The sequence below is a fragment of the Rattus norvegicus genome, chromosome 1 (genome assembly GCF_021556685.1).
Source record: "Rattus norvegicus strain SHRSP/BbbUtx chromosome 1, alternate assembly SHRSP_T2T, whole genome shotgun sequence".
Classification (NCBI taxonomy): Eukaryota; Metazoa; Chordata; class Mammalia; order Rodentia; family Muridae; genus Rattus; species Rattus norvegicus.
This window is the reverse complement of record NC_141534.1, coordinates 94,208,385-94,236,143: the sequence shown is the minus strand read 5'-3', so window position 1 is coordinate 94,236,143 and position 27,759 is coordinate 94,208,385. Positions and strand designations below refer to the sequence as shown.

Genomic DNA, 27,759 nt, shown 5'->3' with positions numbered 1-27,759 from the left:
GTTAATAAAAAAAAAAATCCTTTGAGGGGCTGGAGAGATGGCTCAAAGGTTAAGAGCATTGACTGCTCTTCCAGAGGTCCTGAGTTCAAATCCCAGCAACCACATGGTGGCTCACAACCATCTGTAAAGAGATCCGATGCCCTCTTCTGGTGTGTCTGAAGACAGCTACAGTGTACTTATATATAGTAAATAAATAAATCTTTAAAAAAAAAAAAAGAAACTGTTTTGGAGAACTAAAGAACTTAGAAATAAAGGCTAAAATCACTTTCAACATGTCCCTTTTCCTTCCTGCAACTTCAACTTGCAGGATGGAAGTTAGAGCCACTCAGTTCCTGCAGAGATAGAGCAAAGGCTATTTTACTTAACCCCCTGATGAGTCACTATGAGGTGCTAAACGCAGAGACAGACTGCAGTTTCTGGCCTCAAAGGAACTCGGGCAGGTCAGCTGCAGTAGTAAAATGACTTTCTGAGTGTCTTAAGATAGGTAACCGTTTTATTATTAAACAGCAACCGTAAGACTCACCCCCAAAGAGTCAAGTGATGAAACAAGCCTCTGATCCACAAGCCGGGGGCTGAGAAAACAAGTTTTAGGGGTTTCTGGGGGACTCGGTGGAGCCAAGCGTTTCCATCCCCAACAAGAGGAACACAGGTCTTAAGATACAAATGGGATTTCCCCTACCAGAGAAAGTGCCAAGTCAATTCATGAAAATTGGTGAGAGTGGATCCGGTTTCATTTTTCAGAAGGACTAAACCATCACTGGGTCACTTGACTCCAAAAGATAGCAAATAGATTTTCACAGAAGGTCCAGAGCAGTTTTGTGCAAGAATCAGAAATCATTATCTGTCCTCATCTGTAAAACTCTTCTTCAGGTCATCTACCTCATGCCTGCTATTACAGCCAGCACCACCATAGCAACAATAGCATTCACTGTAGGAAAAGATCAGAACACAGCACTGCCCCTGAGAATCTCGGAGCCGATCTCTAGGGCAGAAGCTGCTGCCTACAGACCCAGGAGGACTTCTCTCTCTTTCACTGTAGCACCTGTAGTTTCTAGCAAATTTCTGGTCTCTCCAGGCTCTCTTTTGGCCTCTATCAGCTGTGTATGTACTTCAGTATAGCCTCTTTGAATTGAAACCTCTTTAACCCTTTCTTAGCCATATTTGTATATTACTGTGTGATATGTTAATATGTAATGGAAGTCTTCACATTGGTAACGGAGATTGGAATAAAACAGTCATGGTGGCAGTGCATGCCTTTAATCCCATCATTTGGAAGACAAAGGCAGGAGGATTTCTGTGAGTTGAAGGCCTGCCTTCTCTACAAAGCCAGTCCAGGATAGCCAGACAGCCAGGGCCATTACACAGAGAAACCCTGTCTTGAAAAATAAAAACAAAAACAAAAACAGAAAAAAACAGAAACAAAGACTAGAATCAAAGAACTTGTAATTGTCACCAACCAGCTATCAAGCAAAGTTGGGATTACATGACAAATTATATATGCAGAAAGACAACGGTTGTAAATTTATTGTTTATTCAGTTACTGACATTGAAGAAACACACATCCATCTCTTTCAACGTTGCACACACTTCACCACTCAGCATCCTGAAACATGCACACATGTTCACCTGTGCTTCTATGAGACAGAAGCATGACCATACAGTATCTTACAAGGTGATAGGCATCTTCCTTCCAGTTAACTTATTTTCAGTGGTGTGATTCATGGTTGTCAACTTGACTATATCAGTAATGAACTACAACACAGAAATCAAGGGCACACTTGTGAGAGATTTTCTGCTTGATTTTGATCTAAGTGAATGTACTTCTAGTCCAAATCTTTGAGGTTGGAAGACAAACACATTTGATCTGGATCTTGAGGCTGAAAGACTCACAGCTTTAATTAGGATATCGAAGGGGAAAGACACACACTTTTATCCCAGATCTTGAGGTAGAAGGCACACCTTTAATCTGGGTCATAGCTTCTGCTGGAAATCTATACAAGGACAGAGAAAAAGGAAGCTTCTGCTCTTTGCCTGCTTGCCTTCACCTTGCTGCCACATCCGTGTTAAACCAGCATCGGACACTATGTCTTTGACATTCCAGCGTATACTGAAGACCAGCTGAGACATCCAGCCTTATGGGACTGAGCAAGTACTAGATTCTTAACTTTCCATCCACAACTAGCCATTGTTGGACTAGCTGGACTACAGCCAGGGATATCTGGTACCCTCTTCTAGACCCCTCAGGCACCAGGCACAAAGAAAGCGCACATGTAGGCAAGACACTTGTGGTTTGAATAGAAATGGCCAAATCTATATCCACACTGGCTTCTCCTTAAGATATATACATTTGTTTTAGTTTTTGCTTTGCTTATAGAGATGGCTTCTCCATGTAGCCCTGGCTGTCCTGGAACTCACTCTATAAACCAGGCTGGCCTTAAACTCAAAGAGCTGCCTTCCTCTATCTCCAAAGTGCTGGAATTAAAGGCATGCACCACCCCACCTGAAGAATATATACATTTGTAAAAATGACAGTTTGGAAGCCAATGAAATATTTCTGAAAGTTGTAAAATTCTGGATTATTTCCTTATCTCCTTGTCTTCTGGGAAAATAGACAGTATTATTAACTGCTGAGCCATCTCATATATATATATATATGATATCATATATATATCAACCTAGTAAATTGTTATCAATTTTGAGTCCAGGTGAGGACACATATGTATACTTTTGATTCTTCCAACTATGTAAGAAAAATTTCTCACATGTATTTTTATAGGTAGTTTCAATTTTGGCTATTTTTGTTAATGTTTCATTGTGAGTCTACCAGAGAAGATCACTCAGACACAGTTTTAACCAACTGAAAGACTTTATTCCAGTTGTCTGGGACTATACTCAGGTATTTGCAATCTAAGTATAGCTCCCAAGTATTTAGAGTAAGGGGCTATTAAAAGCAAAAACAAACAAACAAACAAACAAAAAACCCCTACATTCTGTTATTTTGCTCAACAGCCGCAGGGAAGCTTTTACATAAGCAGGCTGTTTGACAGAAGCCAAGACAAGAGGCTAACTGAAAGGAGAGGTTTGCACATGCAGGCAGTTTGACAAAAGCCAAGATAAATTAGCAAGGGCATCTTGACTTCTGGTTCATAGACCAGAGTTTTCCACAAACATATGAGATGGAAGAGACCGTACTGTCTAGCCCTGTCACAGATGTATTTTATCTTAATGTTTTGGCAGAAAGCATAAATTACAGGACTTTACCTTTTGAAAGTTACATTTGTTTAGCTCCTTTAAAGAGTACTTATTCGCCAACAGGTGTGTTTTTGAAATCTCTGCACAAAAGCTTAAGGAATGGATTAGGAATGAAGATGTATTCATGTATGTTTTCATCCATTAGATTTTATCCATAAGGAAGTATTCGGAATTTAATATTGGAGGACTGCATGAGGCTTTTTAAAAAACTATCTGCAATACCACTTGCCTTTCATATCAGTTGCATAATGCCAATGAAAGCAAGAATACTGTAACGCTACTTTACAGAACATGACCCAAATAGTCTCAAGGATTTTAATCTATCACAACCCTGTTTCCATAAGTTTGGCTAGTTCTGTGCTTACCATTAACAAACTATGCAGAAATAAACATCCAGTCTACCATCTCAGGAACACTGGGATGTTAATGGTGACAAAGAAGATACCACAGATAGTTCTAGTTCTAATAACTGCTCTTTCTAAATTGACTGAGTAGCGTTTGGTTAAGTTTGTAGAACTAACACGATAAGAGTAAATTAAGAACACTGTTGATGGAGTATCTTCTCTGAACAATAGACTCCCTGCACTCTCAATTCTCAAATGGTTTCTTGGCATCAAGAATATATAAATATTCAGATGTTGACCGAAATCTAGGGCAAATTAAAGTCCTTCTTACATTCTTTTAAGTCACAATCTTGACTTATGAGTTCTCTGATGATCAGTAAAATTTCCAAAGGTTTGTCCACATTTCTTACATGCATAGGACTTCTGATGAGCATGGATTTTCTGATCTTGTGTAAGCTGACTATTTACAATAAAGGCTTTTCCACAGTCTTTAAATACATGGGGTTTCAAATATATATATATTTTTTTTTCAAATATATATATATATATATATATATATATATATACACTTTCTGATGAGCTTTGAGAACTGAGCTAATTCTATAAATGTTGCCACATTCCATTGCAGTCATAGTGTTTGACACCAGCATGGATTATTTTATTATGAAGAAGACCTGAGGTCTAATTAAAGGTCTTTCCACATTATTTACAGTGATAAGGGTTTCATACCAGTATGAATTCTCCAATGTGTAGTAAAGACTAAACTAAATCTACATATTTTTCCACATTTCTTACCTTCACAGGGTTTTCTGAGAGCCAAAGTTACATTTCAAGTTTTAATTACTGTGCCTCAAAGACACATGAAACAAAATGCTGTTAACCTGTAAGCCCCTTGCCCAAGATCAAATACTTCCTGAAATGCTGGAGGCTATTGTTTATGGGCAATAACCAGTCACATGGTTTCATTCTCCTTAGTAAATTTGTTTGCCCCAAATACACCAGATGTGCTTGATCACAAGTTGGAGAGGAAGTACATGAGAAGGAAATATATCAGGATGCACCCTGGCTGCTGATTTGACATGCAGGCAGGAGGTACATAGGCAGGAAATAAGTCAGATTATATGCTTGGCCTTGCTTGTACCTGGTGGGAAATACGTGGCATTGTGGGATTGCCTTTCTAAGCCCCTGCAACAGAGGATTCATGGTTATTTCTGGAAACCCAAAGCTGGACCTGGCCAGAGAGTCCATAACCTGGCTAGTATTTACTTAAAGCTTACTTCAAATTTGGCTTTAAACTGTGGTGTGGTGGTTCTCTCTCCACCACCAGTGACATTAACATTTTCTTATCAGTATGAATTCTTTTACATACAGCTAGCTTAGAATTACTGAAGGTCTTTCCAGATACCTTACATCATAAGGCTTCTTATTAATATGAATTTTAGCGTGTCAAACCAAGCTTGATTTTCAATTAAAGGCCTCCCCACATTCTTAACACTAGTCTATGGTTTCTTACCAGTGTGAATTCTTTGATGTACTTTAAGGTCTCCATCACGAGCAAAGTACTTCCCACATTCATTACATTCATAAGGCTTCTTGCCAGTATGAGTTCTAGAATGTCCAAGAAATTGATAATGATATTGAAAACCTTCTCCACATTCCTTACACTGAAAGGGCCTCTCACCAGTATGGATTCTTTCATGGATTCTAAGAGCTGTACCACGAACAAAGCCCTTTCCACATTCCTTGCATTCAAATGGTTTCACATCATTATGAATTCTCTGATGTTGAGTAAGTTGGTACTGGAGTCTGAAGGCTGACCCACACTGCTCACATTCAAATGATTTCTCTCCAGTATGAATTGTCTGGTGTCGTGTGAGCTGAGCCAGCACAGTGAAGCCCTTCCCACACTCCTTACACTCAAAGGGTCTCTCACCAGAATGAATTTTCTGATGTTGCACGAGGTTTGAGCGACGATTAAAAGTTTTCCCACACTCACTACACTCATACGGTTTCACAGCAGCATGAATAACCCTATGCTCCAAAAGGCTGCAGACGCGCTTGAAGGACTTCCCACATTTTTCACATTCAAAAGGTGTCTGACCTGTATGAATGGTTTTATGGTAATTAAGCTGGCTGGAAAAATGAAAACCCTTTCCACATTCATTGCATTCAAAAGGTCTCTTACCACTATGAAAACTCTGATGACGAATGAGATGTATATTAAGCCTAAAGACCTTCCCACACTGCTTACACTCGAAGGGTTTCTTTCCGGTGTGAATACTCTGATGCTCAGTAAAATTCGAACGCCGGCGAAAGAATTTCCCACAATCCTTGCACTGATAGGGTTTCACATTGGTATGAATTTTCTGATGTTCACTGAGCTGGTACTTACGTCTGAAGGCCGACTCACAGAGCTTACACTTGAAGGGCTTCTCATCGGTGTGAGTTTTCTGATGCTCATTAAGGTATACTTGAAGCCTAAAGGCCTTCCCACATACATTACATTCGAAGGGCTTCTCACCAGTGTGAATGCTCTGGTGTCGTACAAGGTAAAAACCACCACTAAATATCTTCCCACACTGCTTACATTCAAATTTCTCTGAAGTATGAGTGTTCTGGTGTTGAGTGAGCTGTGGCAGAACGGTGAAGGCCTTCCCACACTCCTTACACTGAAAGGGTTTGTCACCAGAATGAATTTTCTGATGCTGCATAAGGTATGAGCGACGTTTAAAGGCTTTCCCACAGTCATTACACTCATAGGGTTTCACACCAGCATGAATGGTCCTGTGTTCAATGAGGTGGGAGACACAATTGAAGAACTTCCCACATTCTTCACATTCAAAAGGTTTTTCACCTGTATGGATGGTTTTATGGTACTTGAGCAGGCCAGGAAGATGAAACGCCTTTCCACACTCATTGCACTTGAAAGGTTTCTCACCACTGTGAGACTTCTGATGTCTTGTAAGCTGTTGGGGAAGTCTGAAGGCCTTCCCACACTCCTTACATTCATAGGCTCTTTCTACATTGTGAGCAAGAGCCTGGCAGGTGTAAGGGGGCGTTCCGTCCTTGTTATTACTCTTTTGATCAGCATCTCCTTGACAACCCTGTAGTCCACTGAGTGTCCTGTAGTTGGGGCCATCACTAAAAGTAGACTCTTTGAGGTCAAAAGTTTTACTTAAGTGCTTTATGCTCTGTTTGTTTACGTTTATATCAGAAACATTTTCAGCTTTAAAACATGTCTTCACACCTGAAAGAAAAGGAAAAGCAAGAGTATTTTATTTTCTTGTAAGATGCTTACATATTCCATTTAATGAACAGCCAGACTCTAACGTACTTTCTGAGGACAGAGCAAAGAGAGCAGCGGTAAGGAAAAGTGTATGTAAGACAATACGGTTAACAGTAGAACAGGTTGGAAATGGGACAACATGTCTGCCTAACGAGATTATAACACATTATAGTGAAATAATTTTATGTGCCTCTTTGTAGCCTACTAGAAATACATACTGTTTGGTGAAGGTTTTCAATCTGTGGGATGTGACGGGTAGCTCTAACCTGGTGGCACTGTGCTATTGTCTGCTTGAAAATGAACTGATCTCTATGCCACTGAAAAGGAGGGGTATGCCCTCATGGTCCTGGGTCATTTAACTGGGACCCTCCTATGTGCCCACTGCATATTTACTGAAAAATCTGGACCATACTATCCAAGGATGGACACCTTGTATGAGCGCTTTGGCTGCAGCTGAACTTCTGTGTGAATCGACGATGTTAACCTTGATGTCACCCATTAATGCTTTCTCTCCTCGCCACCTGTCCCACCTTTTAACATGCAAAGGTCTCCAAACGCCACTCCCTTAGCGTTCTCTCTTTTGAGATAGCTTTGGTGGAGGACGCGACAGTTACCTTTCAGCCATGCCCACCTCTTAACACTTCAAGTCTCCTCCCATGACCAGTCTTGGAGTACTCCCCATCTCATTCTTGCATTGAGAATATGAGAGTTTTTACCTTAGCTTATGGTATACGGATGGAAGCTCCTTGAAGGCAGACATACAGCAGAATGCACAACTCTCTCAGACACCCTAGCGGTTGACGCACACCAAACCAGAAGCCAACAGGCCCAATTAACAGTTCTTGCCTGAACCGTTTAACTGGCAAAGGGACCATGCCTAAACCTTTAGCGGACTCCAAATGTGGTTTTCCCATTTTCTTGTCACATGCAGCTAAATCGGAAGGCACAAGCTACGAGCCACAAAAGGAGGGTCCATAGCCGATTCAGACCGCGTTATGGTCCTGCTGGAAGCCTCCCGTCTTCCCACAGCCGCGGGAACTGTCCACTGCCGACCACACTAGGCAAACATTTCCATTACCTCCCACGGAAACAACCAAGCTGATGAGGTGGCTAGAGCTGTGGCTCTCAGAAGCCTGGGTCTCTCTCACGTCTGCAAGTCACTCTCATTTTACAACCCACATCATCATCCCCAGATACTCAACCAAGTTCATCCCATCTGGACTGTTAAGGCCTAGGAGGTAACTGTTACCTGTCCAGTCTGCCACTCTGTGCTGTTACTAATGTTATAAGGAAGTTTTCTCATGGGCTGTGACTAGGAAACTTTATCGTGCCCAAGCTGGTTACATACTCTGTTATCTTCTGTACCCTTGGAAACCAATCACAATGGAAGTCAGTAGACCTGCTTTGTATAGTTACCCACAGTGAGCTTGGACCCAAACCAACCACTGGCAGCATTTCTTATAGATATAATAGGAGCTTTTATGGGTTTTGCTATTATAAGCTGCCCCTGGGATGGACCCCAACGTAAAGGAGACGCCTTCACCAATATAAGAAGCTATTTGAAATAAGACTTCCATTTTGAATAAGGGTTAAATAAAGTTTAAGTTCCTAAGACCTCCCTGGGAACTGACGTTATGTGGGTAACTGGCATTCTGGTCGGCAAGTTAAGACATGAATATTAGACAAGTCCCCTGCCACAGTTGAGTACCTCAATGGAAGGAGGATAAGTGACCAAGGACATGTTCCTAAGGAAATCCCCTATCCCTAAATCCTGATTGGTGGAATAACTTGGCCCAGATGTTTGTAGATCACAGGCTTAAAAGATCTATAGGATTTTAGCTAAGGGTGACAGCCAGCTCCCGAGTCTGGTCGATGACCTTGATCTATTGGTCCTGGGGTATATGCTCAATAAACTATCCCTGCTCGACTGAGATAAGTGTTTGTGTGGTTTGTGAGTCCGCTCCTGAATCACGACAGTACTAGACCTTTCACCCTAATAGCCAGTCTTTGTCTTACTTTATTAAAACTTGTTTACAGCCTTCCTCCGGGGCACTATCCTTTACAATGACTGCTGGGAGGTCGAAGCACATGACTTTACTCCCAGCATTCAGGAGGCAGAGGCAGGTGGCTCTCCGTGAGCTCTAGGCTAGCCTGGTCTATGGGGAGAGAGAGAGTTCCAGACAGCCAGGGCTACATGGAGAAATGCTCTCTTGAAAAACCAACAAACAGAAAACTATCACTGCTTATAGTTTTGCCAAACTCCTAATCCTACCTCCAGGCATCAGAGACTCTTTTCCGTTTTCACCAAGCCAGGGGATCCCTCCCTGGGTCAGCTTCACCCACCTGTCTACGGTTAGACATTTCAGATACCCTTTTGGTCCCAGTACACACATTCTCAGACTGGGCAGGGGCTTTCCCCACCATTTATAAAAGATCACAGTTTCTGATCTCCTTTTTAGGGAGATCATCCCATTTCAAAGTTACAACCTCCCTTCAATCAGACAATGGCTGTGAATTTACCTCTTACATTTCTCAAACTTTAGTCAAAGCCCTGAACACCCCGTGGTGTTTCTCTACCCCTTGCCGTCCCCAGTCTTCAGATCAGGTCAAATGAACAGATGCTGGTGCAGGATGTTTGATCACACTGTTAACTCCAAGCTTGTGCCCTAGCACACACTTTTATCGGAGAGCTTTCTGTTTATTGTAAACTGGTTGCTGTGGTGTGGCTCCGCCCTAGCACACACCTCTAATCCAAAGATATTTCTGTAAACGGGATTAAATAAAGTCAGTGACAGGTCAAGAGTCAAGCAACCAGCCATCGGGGAGTGAACAAGTAAACAGAAAGGAGGGTCTTTGAGTTGAAGGGTATTTCAGACAGCGAGGAGAAGGAGAAAGCTTTCTTTCTGGGACGTCTGTGGAGCAGACGGGTCAGCTGGGTGTTTTCTCTGCCTCTCTTTTTTTTTTTTTTTTAAACATCTTTATTTATTATATACATTGTAGCTATCTTCAGACACACCAGAAAAGGGCATCAGATCTCATTACAGATGGTTGCAAGCCACCATGTGGTTGCTGGGATTTGAACTCAGGACCTTTGGAAGAGCAGTCGGTGCTCTTAACCACTGAGCCATCTCTCCAGCCCTTCTCTGCCTCTCTTGAGCTAGCAGGCTTTTACCCTAGCATCCGGCTCTTGAGTCTTCATTGGTAAAATCAAACGTTTGGGATTTGTTTTTAAAACAACAAATCAACTTTCTCAAAAACACTCTTCTCAAACTCTCCCAAGAGCTTCTTGTTGATTAAATAAAACTCCTGCTGTTGGCTTTCCTTTAATTAAAAGCCCTCGTGGTGAAACCTCTCTTCATCTCTCCTTTTGAGCTCATGTATGGATGGCCAATTCTGCCTCCTGGACTCATGGCTCAGCCCTCGCCTCTCCCTGATGAAGTTCTTACACCCTTCTCATGCTACCTTCCCTCTCTCCTTTGGAACACATCCACCACCATTGGCCTCAGCCTTATCCTGAACCCTGAGAGAAAACTCTGCTAATTAAGTCCACCCAGGACCAGATAGCCTTCTGAGGCTTGGCACACAATGGAAGACTCCCTTCATTCGAGGGGCTTTCCCTTCTCTGACCTTGTCTGGGGGAATTCAACCCTCACAAAATGCCCTACCAGAGGAAAGTCACATAGCCTCAGATTACAGATCAATTTCCTTCCTCCTGATGAGAATCCATTCAGCCAGCACCTGAGATTCCTGAAATGCTTCCCCATGCTAATCAGGCATTCCAGTGCCCTAAGTCTTCAGCCAATGACCTTTACCCATCCTGGACATTTCTACCCCCTACTCCCCAAATTATGTAAGCCTTGAATCACCCCAAGTAAGGTTGATCTGCCTCCTTGCACCTCGTCCTGGTGTGGTCATTTCACTATATGTACTCACAGGCTTTCACAGCACCCCTGTCCGCCCCATTCATCATCCTATCACCAATGATCTGAGGGCAGGGAGAGCCACAGAACCACTCTCCTCTTCCATCAACATTGGGGACTTGGCTAGTCCTCCCTACCCTCCCAGACACAATCTCCTTTTTTCTCTGAAACGGATAGGCCCCTTTAGGGCCATCCTTAGTAGTCCAACTGCCACTACACTCAATGGCTTCCCTCATGGTACTCATATTTCTCATCTCAAGCTCTTTAAACCATCATCTCAAGGTAATCCCCCTTTTAAGAGTTCCACCCCAACTGGACCATCTCTTTTAGGTTTCAGAAGACACCAAGGTGGGCCAGCCTGCCTCCCATCTCAGCAGCAGTCTCATACACCTGCCAAGACCAAAGCCTGACCCTGTTAGGTTACGAGAGACCTCTTCTCCTTCTACTCCCTCTTGCTCACACCTGTTGGTGACTTGAGGTTCAGAAAACCGATACTCAAATGTTCAACCAGCCCACTCACATGGTGGGACCTGGAGATTGCTTACCAGCAGGTTGCCAAAGAGATACTTATCCCTATGACACCTAAATCAATTTCTAAAACACCTGTCCCCGCTCTATGCTCTATGATCAAACTAGAGATTACTGTCCATATTAGCCAGACACTATGGAAGCTGCCTTTATTGGTCCTGTAAGAGATATAATGTATACACAGGAAGACATTCTACATTTACGCAGAGTGGGGAATCTTTTAAGTTCTAACTAAGGACTTTACTATAGTGTTTATCACAGCTGCCTATCAGGCAATCAAAATGCAGAAGGTAAATATGCCACCCTCTCAACCCCTAAGCATAGACAAAGTAGAAGTGGTCCAAAGCCCCTCAAAGATCCCTACATCCCTTTCAGAGGATACTGATCCCACCTTCCTGTCACGCTGTCCCTTGTTTCACACCCTAACCTCTGCATATGAGCTACTAAATAATGTTCGCCTGACCGCCACTCGCCTGACTGCTTTGGAGAATGTTGGTTGTGTATCCCTCCTGGGTCACGCTCACAAACACCATTTGTAGCTTTGCCCATTGTACCTTGCCACTCATTAAACTACCCTAAGCCAAGTATCACTACACCCCGTATCTCTCCCACATCTCCGTCTTCAGTACCACAGACTCCTCAGGGACATGCTTTATGGATTCCCACAGACTACATAGATTCCCACAGACTATAGTAATACCTAAAACCTTAGTACCACCATCTAGACCCCACGTCAAACATTCACGATGCCTTGATTATCTGCGGCCTTCAAGTAGACCACTGCCTACTGGCTGGGTGGTCTGGTGGTAGGGGTGGTATCTGGTGAAGAAGCCTTGCTGATGCCCATCATTGTGGCAATGCATGGCAGACGATTGTTTCCAGTCACATGCTTTCACCATCCTAGCATTCCTGGGCATATGCGCTGGCATCACTTCCATTGGAGTGGGAGGACTGACCGCTTCCTGGCAATTTACCATCGTTTCCTCTCAGTTCATCTGGGATCTCCAACGGGTGGCTCAGACCATCCTTATCCTCAAGGGCCAAACAGACTCACTGGCTACCATGATGTTATAAAGATGTTGAGGGTGAGATTTATTAACAGCAGAGAGAGGTGGTCTTTGTCTCTCCCTCGGGGAAGAATGTTGTGTCTATGTCAATCAATCAGGTATACACGAGATCAAAAGAGGGTGATTCCAGGACAAAAATCAGATTTTGCAGGCAGCAAGGAGGTCCAGCCTTTGGTAGATTGCGCCCCGGACAGCCATGCATATTTAATGACTGTCCCAGATGTTATTTTTAGGGTAAAACAAGTTCCTCATACCAAGACCCAGATGTGACCTATGTGTTTCTTAAAGGAACACAAAGTAGAAACTTCTGGTGTCTTTAGAGAGTCAGTTATATTGGGCAGTGTTGTGCTGGGGCAAACACATGAAGGGGTGTTTTCCTGAGGCAGGCATGGGTGAAAGAATGTTTCTCTAAGGCAGACACATGAAGAATGTTTAGCTGAAGCAAGCATGTGAAAGGATACGTGATGAAGGATTCCTCGCTAATGAGGCTCATGTACTGGTCCGCCTTACATGACTGTTGAGCTCCATTTGTTGGGACACCATTGAGAGAAAAAGCACCAAAATACTTCTGGTGGAGTGCTACAGCTTCTTGGCAGGGTGATGTCGTGGAATTTTACTGAGACAAAACTCCCATGATGAGGCAAGACACACGGTGGGACAAGACCTGTGGAGGACACGTGGTGTTTGGAGGGCGTATAAATAGGACTCGAAGAACAGTAATGGAGTCTTGGCTGGGCCTGCTGGTACAATTAGCTTTGCAACTCTTCTTGGTCTCGAGTCTTCACTGATCTTCACTTCATTGAGAGAGGGACAGCAGAGAACTTCTGGCTTCCCTGGTGGTCCTGGTCCCAGCCGATTCAGCAGAGGCCTGGCTGTCCCAGTTAGGTCATGCCACTGCTGCTGCTATCCCGACACTACTGAACTGGACTGCTGGTGTATCTGTGATGTGTTTTCGAGTGAATCGAACTGCTGACCTGTGAACTGAACTGCTGATTTCCTGACAAGGCAGACGGAATTTGCTCCAGAGAACCACTTCTAAACAGGTCCACTTCCCCCATAGCCTAATAACCTTTCTTCTCCATTACCTCTAGTGGGTAGTGGGCTACAAGGGAGGTTAAAGCAACTAAGAAGCAACATTAAAAGTAGGCTTTGAAAACAGTTTCAGGAGCACCTCACCCTCGCACTTTCAGTCTTTAATGTGCTGTTTGCAGCACTCAATAACACAAGATGGTCGTGTTTGCCAGGACTACACTCACGCGAAGGCGGTAAAGATCCTTCAGAAAAACAAGTCTAGAAATCACAGAAAATAATCACTGCATTCTACAATGATTTCCTCAAGGTCTAAGAACTTCTAGAAAACACTACTTCATTCCATTGACCCTAGATACAATGACTCTAATTTTTTCCTCTACACTGACAACTGCAGATAATCTCAAAAAAAAAAAAAAAAAAAAAAAAAAAAAAAAAAAAACACCCTCTCCCTCCCCCGAGACAAGAAAGAGTCTGATGCCTCTGGCCATTTCAAGAAGTGGATTACTGACAGTCCAATATGGGACTGGATACTACCCTTCTTTTTTTTTTTTTTCCGGAGCTGGGGACCGAACCCAAGGCCTTGCGCTTCCTAGGCAAGTGCTCTACCACTGAGCTAAATCCCCAACCCCGGATACTACCCTTCTTAACCCTCCTTTCCTTTCCCTTCCTTCCTTCCTTCCTTTCTTTCTTTCTTTCTTTCTTTCTTTCTTTCTTTCTTTCTTCTTCCTTCCTTTCTTCCTTCCTTCCTTTCTCTTAAAGGCTTATTTATTTTATGTATATGAGTACACTGTAGCTGTCTTCAGACACACCAGAAGGGGGCATCGGATCCCAGTACAGATGGTTGTGAGCCACCATGTGGTTGCTGGGAATTGAACTCAGGACCTGTGGAAGAGTAGCCAGTGCTCTCTGGAGGAGTAGATCCCTCCTCCTTTTCTTAATCCTACTAATCACACACTGTCTCACGAACTTCTTGTCTTCAACAACAGATGCAAAACATTTATAAACTGGTTTTTAATCAGTTGCTATTAAAGGTTCACTGGCTCCTACCAATGACGCCAGAGGCCTGCAGTACTCAACTGTACCTTCACTGTGAAGCTCACCCTAGTGCCAAGGACTTCAACACCCTTGTTCAACAAGAAGTAGTCTAATGATGACACCAGCCCTACCCAACCCCTGATTGTTTATTAGTAATAAAAATGGGGGAATGTAGAGTAAAAGGACCAGGAAAGAACACCCTGATCATGACTTGCCACTGACACCAGTGAGAGCCTTCTGTGAAGACGCAGAATTAAAACACCTGGTGTGCCTCCCTGTGTTACAGCTTCCACTGATGCTAACACTGTCTTAGCATCGGTTTAGTGGTCAACAACACTGAAAGCTCTGCCTGAGGCCCTGGGTGAGAGTTCCAGCAGCCATCTTCAGCTCCAGCCCAGGGGAGCTGAGTCTCTCTATGGCCTCTTTGGATGCCCGCACACATGTGTGCACACACACCACCAATGATGAAATACTTTTAAAGGTTATAAAGAAAGACAGCACCTGCTCCAGTAGGAGGGAAGAAATAAGAACTTAAGGGATTCATGAGACAGAAGCCCCTCCAACAGCTTCTGCTCTGACCCCGACTTCCTTCCCAGGGCTCAGCCTTGTTTCCCACAGACCCTGGGGCTCTGAAGGAAGTTTGTCAAACCCAGTGTCAGCTCTGTGCAGCCTCTCTGACCACAAGCTGTGCCTGGCAGGGCTGCAGGCTCACCTCCCTCTTACTCACCTGGGCTCGGCCTGTCTGTTTCTTCCTTCACAGCCATCCAGGGCTCTTTCTCCTGCTCTAGTAAGGTGATCAGATGTGGCTTGGAAATGCAACTCCCCACTTAAAAAAAGAGAAAGAAATGAATCATAGTGCAAACTTTTTGATTTGAGACTGAGTCTCTCAGTTATCCTAGGATGTTCTGGAAGGTGATGTGTAGACCGAACTTACCTTCATCTGCCTTGCCTGTGCCTCCCAAGTGCTGGGATTAAAAGTGTGTGCCTTGAAAGCCAGGTAGCAGTCCACTTTAATCCTAGAATTTTGGGCAGATCTCTGTGAGTTTGAGGCCCGTCTGATTTACAGAATGAGTTTCAGAACAGCCAGGACTACACAGAGAAACTGTATCTCAACAACAACAACAAAAACAAACAAACAAAAAAGTGTATTCAGCCATGACCCCAGGTCAGATTTTTAAAAATACAGACTTAATTATCATAAAGGTCTATACAGCTTGGCACAGCGCTATAAACCCAGATGGTGGGAATGAACCAGGCCAGTTTGAGGTGCATAACAAGAACCTTATCTTATAGAAACAGATTTAAAACAAAACAAAAAAGGCCAAATAATACTAAGGAGAGACTTCAGAGAAGAAGGGAAAAGCAACCTAGGTAAGAAACCAGCTGTTTCAGAAAAGGGTTTAATCTCCTTTAAATAACAGTAGGCACTTGTCACTAAGAGGAAAGTGTAATGGAGCAGTGAGAACGTGAACCGTAGGCTGTACTGTGTGGTGTAGACCCCGTCTCTGCGGCTCACCACTGATGCCGCTCACTTAGGCAGGGCCGTAGGATTCTATGCTCGATTTTCCATCTAAAACCGGGCATGGCGGCGCGCACACAGTCACAACCCTTGAGGAGTGGAAGCAGGCAGATGAGAAGTTCAAGGCCACATTTAGTGTCATAGCAAGCCCAAAGCCAGGCTACAGTACATGAGACCTGGCACCAGAGAACCCCAAATAATAAAAATAATAAAATAACAATAATAATAATAAAATAATAATAATAATTCAGCTGGAGCTTATGATATCTATTGGGTAGAGTTGATATTAAGTTTAAATACTATATTCAAATAATTCGAGGACTATCTTACTTATATTAACACAGAATCATTGTTTTTTTACCTTTCCATGTATTTATTTAGTAACACTGAGGGTGGAGCTAGGGCCTTGAGCATCCCGGGGAAGTGTTCTACCCTGAGTTCCATCCCCAGCCATGAAGACTGTTATCATATGGTTTTTATGCTGCCTTCTTTCACAGTCACACCCTATTCTTACGGATGTGCTCAATGCAAATGTCAAATTCACAGCCTAAAGCCTGCTCTACAAAGCGGGTAAAGTGTTCACTGAGGGAAACAGAATGTGTCCGGTTCTTTTTTAAACCAACCTGATCGATCCATTGGTAAGAAAATCATAAAGGTTATTGGTTTTCTGTTTGGCTATGTATGCATGCACGTGTTTGTGTATATGTTCATGCATGGACAGCATACGTTTAGTTCACAAGAGTATGCACACAAGCGTGTGTAGGTATAAATGCACTCTTGTGGTACAGGCCACAGGTCAATGTCAGGGGTCTTCCTTGACTGCTCTCCCCTTTAGCATTTGAGACAGGGTCTCTCACTGAACTGAGAGCTCACTGAGGGGACCAACAAGAGGTGGGAAAGCAGGCGCTTCATGAAGCTCCTATTTATGATCCAACAAACCTCATTCTTTCTTTGGTATGAAGGAGGAAACCAGCTCCCTCTTTTAAAATTCTATTGACTTAAATTGATTTTATTTTCTTCGTATGTAATTGTCTGCATGTATGTATGAGCCCCACATGCATGCATGATGCCCATGGAGTCCAGAAGAGGACATTAGTTTTTGTCCTGGAAGTGGAGTTACAGATGGTTTTAAGACATTTATGGTGGTGGAAATTGAACCCAGGTCCTCTACAAAAGCAATCAGTTCTCTTAAACCCATGTTATCTCTCTAGCCTGTAATTATGTGTATTGATTTATTTACTTACTCATTTCATTTAGATAGCTTGTTTTGTTTGAGACAGGGACTCAGCATGTGGACCAGGCTAGCCTGGAACTCACTATGTATCTGACTGACCTGGATCTCACAGCAATCTTCTTCCATCAGCCTTCTGAGTGAAGGAATGACAGGCATGGGACACCAAACCCAACTTCAAGTAAACATTAAAAGATGACCATGACTTTTAATTCAGAGTGAGGAAAGCACACAGTGTAGAGGACACATCATCCATTCATGGGACACAGGCCTTACCCACTGAGACGAGGTGGCTGTAGGTCTCCAACATTGTGTCCCTGTATAAGACCTTCTGAGTAGCATCCAGGCAGGCCCACTCCTCCTGAGAGAAGTCAACAGCCACATCCCTAAATGTCACTGACCCCTGAAAGAGCAAACACAGTAGAGTGAAATGGGGAAGCTTTCAGGATGGAAAGACAGAAGGGAAGGACTCAGGCGAGGGAAGGGAGCCATAAGGAAATGCTCAAGGTCCCTGACTGCACGAGCTCCCCATAAACCACGACTGTGCCCTCCCCACATATCCAATAATGTGCCTCCCACTCCAGCCACATCCTTCAGGTTACCCCACAGAAGAGAAATGTCACCTGGGGTCAGGGTGAATTACGTAAGGAATGCTGTGGGTCCTAGAGTTTATGATATCAGATGATATAAAGATTTGCTGTCATGAGAATGATTTCTGTAATTATGTAAGATCCATAAGCAGACTACACAGGAGTCCATATTATATGGATATTAGGTTTAACCTTTTCTGTTTATACCTTTTTAAAAATACTTTCCAGGTGACAATGTGTCTCAGGTCTTCCCTAACTCTGGAGACTGCAAGCACCTCCTGTCACAGCCTGGATGACCTGATCACTGAACTCTCTCCTGAAGCCTCCTCAAGCAGGTCACCTCCTCACACATACACAGGGGACACTCACTCTCATGCACTGGGTCATCAGCCTGACAACACCACAGATGTCAATCAGGTTTCCCAGGGCAGTCAAATGAGGCCACCACCTCAAAGCTCTGAGGCCCCCAAAGCCCCTGTTTCCCTGTGGGACTGACGCCTCCACTGCAGGGACAGTCCTCCCTGAGCACAGACCAAGCAGAGAGCACCTGGAGGAATGCACTCAAAGACAACCCAGTACCAGCTGGGAAGAGGAACCCACAGGAAGTGCTCAGACCTGCCAACCCTCACTGTAAAGGGGCAGACTGGGCTGGGGGACTCCAGATCCTTGGGAAGCTTCAAGAGGGAAAGACGGGAAGGAGTCATCTAAGCTGAAAGTCCCCCTGTGTCAAGGAGAAAAACACCAACTTACACAGACCGTGTGGTGAGAACTGGAGCTGGCCATTCTTCTTCAGGCTTCGTCCCCTGGGAACAAAAAGAAAGCCTGTCATTGGATTGTGACTTGATGTTCCCAGGCTGACTTCTGTCACTGTGATCTCAACAACTACATTTATTCCTCAAGCATCCCCACTCACTCTCTCCCCTCCCACCGCTCACAGCCTCCCACACACAGATTAGCAGCACACAGGAGTCTACACAAAGCCCACTCTCTCCTAACCCAGACAACGCATTACAGAGGGTCAGTGTGGGAGTGCAGGGCATACACATGTCTGCCCTGAACTTCCTCCAGGAGATGCCAGCAGAAGGGACCCCATCTTCCACCCTGAGATCCAGCCAGCCCTGCCCCTGGGCCGCTCCTTCTCCTGTGAGCAGATCTTCCTACTGGAACCCCACCTATCAAGGCTGGTGGGGCTTACAGCATCCAAATGGCGCCTCCTTTGAACACTCAGGGCTGAAGCACAGCAGGGCTGGAGGGGCTGCAGCTGCAATGCTCAGGCAGGGCCAGCATCCTGTACCCACGTTCAGTAAATGGACTGTGCACCATGCAACACTTTCCTGAGTGCCTTCCCTCATCTATGATTCCAGCATACACTGTGTCTATTAAGCCATGATTCTTTATGAAGATAACTAGGTGTTATTAGATGTGGTAACAGACGTCTATAATTCGTGCTCACTTCAGCAGCACATATACTAACATTGGAACAATACAGAGAAGATTAGCATGGCCCTTGTGCAAGGATGGCACACAAATTCATGAAGCCTTCCATATTTAACAAAAAAAAGTCTACAATTCCAGAGGCAGAGACAGGAAACTTGTACAAAGTCCCAGGCCAAACATGGTCTATGTGAGTTCTAGAGCAGCCTCTGTCAGTGGTGCTGGCCAAACTGAGTATTAACATTCGTGAGAATGACATCCTAATGTGTCTGTTACGTCACATCCAAAAGTCAACTCAAAACAGAAAAAAAAAATTTAAACGTTGAAACTGACACTCATAGAAAAAAAATATATATACATACATACACACACAGGAAGTCTCCAAGATAGTGGACATACTGAATATTACTCTAAAAACACAATTGACAAGAGCAAAACGGACAAAGGGGATTTACATCAAACTCAAAACCTTTACAGCAAAGGAAGCCAGCAACGAGTACGGGATGGGAGAGGCCATTGCTAAGCGTGCATCTGACAAGGAGGGAACGTCTAAACTCCTACACAGCAGCTTTCCAAGGAGTGCAGACAATTCAGTGACAAGGAAACGTCCTAATTAAGGAACAGGTAAGCCAGAAATAGACATTTGTCCACACAGTATGGCTTATCAAAGATACAAGAAAACTAAGCATCAGAGAGAGAGATAAAAATCACAACCAGAGGCCTCCCCATGCCTGTCAGAGTGTCCATTATCAGGGGTTGCAGACATGGCCCAGTGGTTTTACATTACTTTATGCTCTTGCAGAAGACCAGGGTTCTATTCCCAGGACTCATCCTGGCTCACCAACATTCCTACCTCCAGCTTCAGGGGATTTGACGCCCTCTTCAGGCCTCTCAAGGTACTGGCAGGGTGCACACAGGTCCTGTAGGCACAACCCTGAAAACAAAGAAAGAAAGAAAGAGAGAGAGAGAGAGAGAGAGAGAGAGAGAGAGAGAGAGATTTTTTTAAAATGACTATCTATTGTCAGAAATAAAATGTAATGTGGAGCACATGGAGGCCTGCTCACATTATTGAAAGGATTGTAAATTCATACGGTCACTGTGAAAAATAATACAGAAGACTCACACAGCTACAAATAGAATAAATAGAATTTGCACTCATCTACTGATCTGCACTCGATCCATTGATCCCATTATTGAGTAGAGACCAAAACAAAGTGGGGGGGGATTAAATCAGCATCTGCAAGAGACATCTACACTGCTGCCACCATCCTTCCAGCATCATTCCCACAGCTGTGACTTGCAACCCCACCAACAGACGAACGGACAAAGCACATGGAGAATGAGGTCCACACACAGTGAAGCACTTACTACACTATGGATGCACATGGAGAACAACAAGTGCAACGAGGTAAACAGAAAGACAAACACTGGGGCTGGGGGATGGCTCAGGGGCTGAGAGCTCTATGGCTTTTCCAGAGGACAGAGCTCAGTCTCCCGAGAGCTCACAGCGCCTGCAACTCCAGCTCCAGGGGATGCTAAATCTCTGGTTTCTGAGGGCACCTGTGCTCATGGACCACACACATAATTGTGAATGAAAACAGTCTTTAAACAAAACGACAAATGCCCATGATCTTCATGTAAAATCTGAGACTGTTTTCTCCCAGGAACAGTAAGATGCTGGTTCCTGGGGTTTGAGGGGCGGAGGCCGGGTGTGCAGCATTGGGGTGGAGAATGGAGACGTAGATCCATAAGGGAGAGAGCTGGGATGATGATGATCAAGCGCTACAGGATTTCAGCTATACAACGGACGGTCCAGAAACAGACTGTGAAACATGGTGACTGTGACGAATGGTTTGGAAAAGACTGAGAGGGTAGACATTAAGTGCACTGACTACAAAACTGTGAATCATTCCAAAGGACATAAAGAGTCCACATGCTTTACACAATACAAAAAACTCTCCTGTAAAACTCTGCTTTACATCAGCACATTCTTCCTTTGCCTTGTTTTTGAGACAGGATCTCACTGGCCCAGCTAGCCTGGAACTGGCTATGTGGACCAAGCTAACCTTGAACCCATAGCAATCCTCCTGCTTCTGCTTTCTATGCACGGAGATTAAGTGTATACCATAAAGCCTAGAGTCATTTTCTTAAATCACATTATTTCTAACACACCCTTGTCCTGCAGAACACTGAGAAGGAACCCAAAATGGCCTCACAGAGCAACAACTAAAGCTCACCAGGCCCTTAGTGTACGGTGTCACTGCACTCACAGGCTTCACCACAGGCATTCTAAGGTTCATGACAGAACTAGAGAGACAGAGGGGACAGAACCAAGACTCCAACCCGGATACCACAGACCCACACGTCCACAGCATTGCTCACCTGGTTCTGGCCAGTATGACCCGTTTCTCTCTCTCTCTCTCTCTCTCTCTCTCTCTCTCTCTCTCTCTCTCTCTCTCTCTCTACACACACACACACACACACACACACACACACACACACACACACTGAAAATTACTAGCTCTCGAAGATGCCAAATTTAGTGCTACCACTTTCCCACTCCCAAAATCCTCACGAGTGAGCAGATCCGCTATCATCTCCACTCTTCCCCCGCTTTGAAAGGAAGGTCTGTAAAGATCAAAGACCATCCTGACGAGTGACGCCATCAAAATAGGAATAGATTTAGAAAACCGGAGTCTGTGAGCCCTAGCGTTAACTGCTGGAGTTTCCTATCTATAACATCTTGGGAAGGAGAAATGATTGTAGAGAGAAGATGTCAAGGGTCACTGAAACGGTACTGTGAGTACTAAGAGGAAAGGGAAGGGACAACGTAAGGGTCACAATGGTGGAGTTGTAATTTGCATGTTCCTGCTTCATTTACTAACAATTCTGTATTCTAAAACTAAAACCTCAGTTCTCAAACAGAAATGAGCAAACTCACTCTTGAGTCTTTGACGGGTAGCAATAGTATTTTCCTTATTCTCCAGCTCTCCTTTTGAATAACAGACTACAGGGGGAGCCCGAGCAAGCAGGAGGTCACCGACTGTATCAGAGAGCATCCTCAGTGAAAACTTTCCTTCTCTTCCAACGACACTCAGATTCGGTAGAGGTCTGAGAAAGTCAGGGAGCTCAACAAGTAGCTGCCCTCCTAGGCGACCCTCGGAGGCACTTGAAGGTCCCAAGCTCAAGTCTGAACCTCAGGGAAAGCGTCCCTTCAGACTCCACACCTGACCTCTCCTTCCTGAAACTTGATCCTCTGCTTCAGCCCCTGTGGCCATGAGAGAAAGCAGGAGCAGAAAGCGACAAGAACAGAGACACAGATAATGCAGAGAGCTCACAGTGTGTGGACAGATAGGCAGACAGACAGACAGACAGACACACACACACACACACACACACACACACACACACACACACACACACACACACACACACACACACACACACACACACATCAACATCCATTCACTCCACCCACCGTCCACACCCACACCCGCCAGCTGTCCTCCGCCTTACTCTGTGGAGACCTACGCCAACCAGTGACTTCTTACTCCCACCTGACGGTCTGCCGTACCTACGTCAGCAGACCAGAAGTTGACGTTTTACTTCCGACCCTGTGCTACCTGGGAAATATAGTCCGTCCCCCCCCCCCCCCCCCCCCCCCCCCCCCGGCGCAAGCTACAAGAAGGATTGTGGTTCAGGGATATCCCAGCATGCAACCTGGGCCAGTCCATTTGGGAGCTTGGGAGTTGCGCCCAGCGCTTTGTGGGGTTTCCCACGGAGGTACCCCGTTAAAGTGCAGGCTCCCTTCTGTGTGTACTTACGGGTTCTGCGGGTAACCGATTTTCTCTCCTGTGGAGCGAACAGAGGAGCCTAGTTTTTAAATGCAGACTAGGAAGTAAAATCAGGTCGAGATGTAACTGACATGATCTCGCTTTGCCGGAGACCCACTGCAGGATTCCACCTCGCTGTGCTCTGGTAGGGACTTTGTCAGTGTTCTGGGTTTTTCTGAACGATTAAAGAAAGGGACACTGCAGAATGAATTTAGTCTTCCCAGAAGCTGAGGGTTCCATTCTGATGAACGGAACTAAACGGCTAGCAGCTCCGCTGAAGGGCTTTTGTGATTGTTACACAAAAGGCCTTTTAGCAAGTCTATTCCCATAGCCCAATCTACCGATTCTTAACGAACCATAACGTAAACAGAATCATAAGAAGTCCAGGTTTGCCAGAAATGTCTTATGGCTGAAGTCATGCTAAGGCTCTGAAATTCCAAATAGACAGGAACCCCGTAAAACTCAGATAACAACCACTGAACATTTACAACAGATATACTACAAGGCAAAATGGCTATCACTCCAGAGTAAATGCCAGCTGCAACAGATCTAAAATCCTGCTGCCGGATTATGATAAATTTGAAAAGACTGAGCTAAGGAATTGGTTGGTTTTAAGCTAGGTCATTTAGATCAGAGAGTTCAGAGAGCCAGGTGTTCCGGAACCTTCCAGGAGTCAGTGTCCCTGTTTTGTGTGCAGGGCTGCATGTATACACCATGATATTCACTTGGCCTATCAGAGGACAGTTTGTGGGAATCTGAGCTTCTCTTCACAGCAATCAGAAGTCACAATAAGCACCAGCTTCTAGCATCTTGTTCCCCAGCCTTCAGCCCCCATTTGCCTAAGACGTCGCACCAGGACATTTTAGAACATGTCCAGTGACAACAGCAGCAATGTGGTTTTCCCTGGTCTGCTCATGACACCTGATAAAGAACCCTCTCTTTAGCACTCAGATTTCACACACTTGGCTGGACCAGCAGGGTGGCTACAGAGCCAGGTCTGTAGGGAAACCACCCATCTGAAAACCACTACACAGTGCTGTGGCCATAGGTACAACGGCTGCTGCAGTGAGGAGCTCATGAAGGCTGATTCAGGACCTTCACCCCGCTAAACCCACAGGAGTGCCTGAGCTTGAAAGGCACTGTAGCCAGTATGTTTCTGTGCCGTGTGAAGGTTATGCTTGTGTTTTTCAAATGCTGACTTCTCTGCCCTCACATCTTGTTTCAATCCGAAGACAACATTGTAACACATAGATACAAAAAGTCTCCTGTCTCAAGTTCTATAAATTCTTACCATTTATTCTCTGCCCCGTCCATAAATGCTGATCATCCAAAGGCCGGGCAGAAGAGAGAACATGGCGGGATGTCCACCAACCAGAGGAAGGAGTGAGAGAGGGAGTTTCAGATCACCAGGAAGAATAAAGGGTCTAAAAAAAAAAAATGCCATGAGAAAAAAAAACTGAATTCCAAAGAGCCAGATCAATATTAATATGCAAGCATTATGGGGTGAAGAGTTGTAAGACCCCCAAGGTGGCCGTCGCTCAGGAGCGCCACCCACAGAGCACAGATTGACAAAGTGACCGTTGCAATAGCATGAGGGTATAAGGTTTTTAATCCACGTATGTGGGGTTGCTCATCCACGCAGGGAGAGGCAACCCCGAACTCAAAAAGCACACAATTTTTATTCGTTATAGAGGGCAGACGTCAGCAGCAGGGTTAGCTGGCCCATTCTCATTGGTGGTGCACAGGACAAAGGATCTGGTCAGGTATTGGCTGGCCTGCTCAAGGCACTGTTCTTGGCTCAGTCCGGCCGTACACCTGGCCTTGGAGAATCACTGGGAAAGGGCTAAGTTGGCACATCCCTTAGAGGGGGGGTGGTGAACTGAGTGGTCAGGCAGGGTCAGGATGACATCTTGAGGTTGTTCTCAGAATTTACCACAGGGAGGGGTCTTTCCAAGAACAGTTGTTATTGTTTTGTCTTAATTAGCTTAGTCAGAATTGCCTCAATATCTTGATCACCAAAACTTTATCATATCACTGGTCATCCTGATGTCAGATGTGTCTCTCAGAAAGGCCACAAGTTTGTCATAGGCATCCTGACCACCAGATGTATTTCTCAAAGCCTTGTTTTCACAGCTTTGTTTTTCACATCTATGAAACGTTATTTCTTCAGAAGCAGGGAGGTAGCCAATTTAAGATTAATAGATCAATAACTGCCCAGTATCGAGGTGGTTTCTCTGTGTGGTTATTGGAGACTAACAAAAGTAAGGAAATACAGCATCTGATTACTTCACATTTTAATATAAATACATTTACATTAAAAATAGTTCGTTTTATAATGATCAAGGCATGAGGCTCAACAGAACAAAGTGGAGTTCCTCATTCCATGTGTCAAAGCCATGTTATGACTCTGCTCCAGGAGTTTGTTTTCCTAGGATCCTTCCCTGAAACATAGCTCACTCTCCATGTGGGCCCCAGGTTAACAGACTCCCTCCTTCCCACCCAGTGTCTTGGAATCAGAAACCCAACTACTAGCACACATTGTAGATTTCCTGACAGTCACATGGCATGGGGCATCTCCCTGTAATAGGTATAGGAAGGGACCCTCGCAGCGCTGGCAGTGATGACACATGCCTTAATCCCCGAGCCTGGGAGGCAGCATCAGGCTGATCTGAGTTCCAGGCCAGCCTGGTCTACAAAGTGGGTGCCAACAGCCAGGGCTACACAGAGAAAACCTGTCTTGGAAAAAGAAACAAAACAAACAAAAAGGAAGAAGTTTCCTTCAATCGGCCAGGTGAGCCTGATTCTCCTACAGCGGCTGCCTCACTGTGGTCTCTCCACAGATTTAATAACCCTTCCAATAAGCTTCTCCGGTTGCTTTTAGAGATAGAGTTTCACTGGATAGCCCTGGCTATCCTGGACCTCACTTCGTAGACCAGGCTCACTTTGAATTCACACAGACCAACCTGCCTCTGCGTCCCAAGCCACCACCACCCCTGCGTAATAAACTTAGTTTAAAAAGACGATCTTCTTCAGTGTTCCCTTAAACAGCAAACCTGCAACTTTTCAATAATGACGTTAGCAGGGCGGGAGAGACGGCTCAGCAGCTGATCTTCCAGCAGACCTGAGGAGGACCCAAGTTCAACTCCCAAGACCTATGCTGGGCAACTTACACTGTGCACCATGCACCCGTAACTCCAGCCCTAGGGCGTCTGAATATCCCTCTCCCTCTCCCTCTTCCTCTCCCTCTCCCTCTCCCTCTCCCTCTCCCTCTCCCTCCCCCTCCCCCTCTCCCTCTCCCTCTCCCTCCCCCTCTCCCTCGCCCTCTCCCTCCCCCTCCCCCTCTCCCTCTCCTCCCTTCCCTTCTCTCCCTCCCTCCCTCCCTCTCATCCTCCTCTTTCCCTCCCTCCTCTCTCTCTCCTTCCCTACCTCCCCATCTCTCTCTTTCTCTGCTTCAAGCTCACGCCTGCTTACATGACTAGTGCTCACATAGAGGAGTGCCAGGCCTGACACAAATAAAAATAAAAAATGTCCTAAAAATTAAATTTCCTGAAAGCCTGGACTAGAGGATTTCCCCACCCTAACCCCACCACCTTAGAGACAGCTCATGGTAGAGAGGAAGAACCACCTGCAAGGTGACATGAGCTACCCGCTGCACAGCGGGCCTCAGCACCCAGCTCCCATGCTGCTGGGCTCTAAAGGCGGGTGGAGTGGTTAAAGATATAACCAGTTTGCCCTGGGAAGTTATAGAAACTTCTTTGTATACTTAATGAAAGTAAAACCCACCACACCCAGTGAGCATTTTTAAATAAAACATTTTACATTAAACATAGGCGAGTCAGCTTTCTTCTTTCTCTTGCTCTGGGGGAATCAGACACAGCACTGGGCTGCTAGGGAGAGGGCTTCACTGGCAGAACTGAGGCCTCTGGCACAGGACTTCACTGTCTTCCAGGTGTGGGAACGACACCCTCTTATGGGATCCCTTAGGACCAGTCAAGCTCTCTGATGTCTGGGGATCTGGACAATGTCTTTGAAGCAGAATCACCAGATATTCTGCTCCTGAATACTGGACCCACTTAAAATGGATGAAATAAATATTTACTGCTTTTTCATTTTTAAATCTAGAAACCTGCTGTTGTGTATGATGGCCACCAGGTGGCAACAGGAGTCCAGGAGTAAAAGCAGAGAGATGGGTTTATTGTTGACCAGTGGTCCACAAGTCCATCTCTGTCCACAAGTCCATCTCCATCCTGTTACAAATAACATCAAGCAGAAAGACGGAGGTGGGGGTAGAAAAGGACAAAGAGGAAGTGGTTGTCAACGTTGGTGTCTGTCTGCCTCCTGCCCACCCCCACATCCCCAGAAGGGAGAAGGAAGAAGCAGGGATTAGGGATGATCAAGATTTCGTTGTTTCTCATTGTTTCTAGGACTAGAGATCTCTGCTAGGAAGTTCCTCTGTAAGTTCAGCAGGCAAATCGTGGGAAAAATGAAACAAAATTAAAAAGCAGTAACAAAGATAGCGCCACCACTGTTAAAGCAACATAAAGAAGACAGAAAGACAGCTAAGTAGACAAAGGTGTTTGCAGCCAAGCCTGACCACCTAATTTCCATTCCTGGCTCTACGTGGAGCAGGAGAAAGCACAACCCAGGAAGTTACACACACACACACACACACACACACACATACACAC

At 45.0% G+C, this 27,759-nt stretch overlaps 1 protein-coding gene and 1 non-coding gene across 7 annotated transcripts; one reads left to right on the top strand and one right to left on the bottom strand.

Annotated features, from left to right (window-relative positions):
- Window positions 1-486: 486 nt before the first annotated feature.
- Znf780b (zinc finger protein 780B) lies at window positions 487-22,808 on the bottom strand. Of its 6 annotated transcripts, none has more exon segments than NR_197306.1 (7): window positions 487-6,843; window positions 15,192-15,290; window positions 15,399-15,480; window positions 17,491-17,617; window positions 18,555-18,607; window positions 20,092-20,172; window positions 22,717-22,808. NR_197306.1 is itself a non-coding variant. In NM_001432746.1 (7 exon segments), coding segments are annotated over 4 exon segments (399 nt in total). In that variant the 5' UTR covers window positions 18,588-18,607; window positions 20,092-20,172; window positions 22,717-22,808; the 3' UTR covers window positions 487-6,843; window positions 12,908-12,921.
- Window positions 19,250-19,356, top strand: LOC120100153 (U6 spliceosomal RNA). The gene has a single exon (XR_015656643.1). It is a non-coding gene; the product is annotated as a U6 spliceosomal RNA (small nuclear RNA).
- Window positions 22,809-27,759: the final 4,951 nt, after the last annotated feature.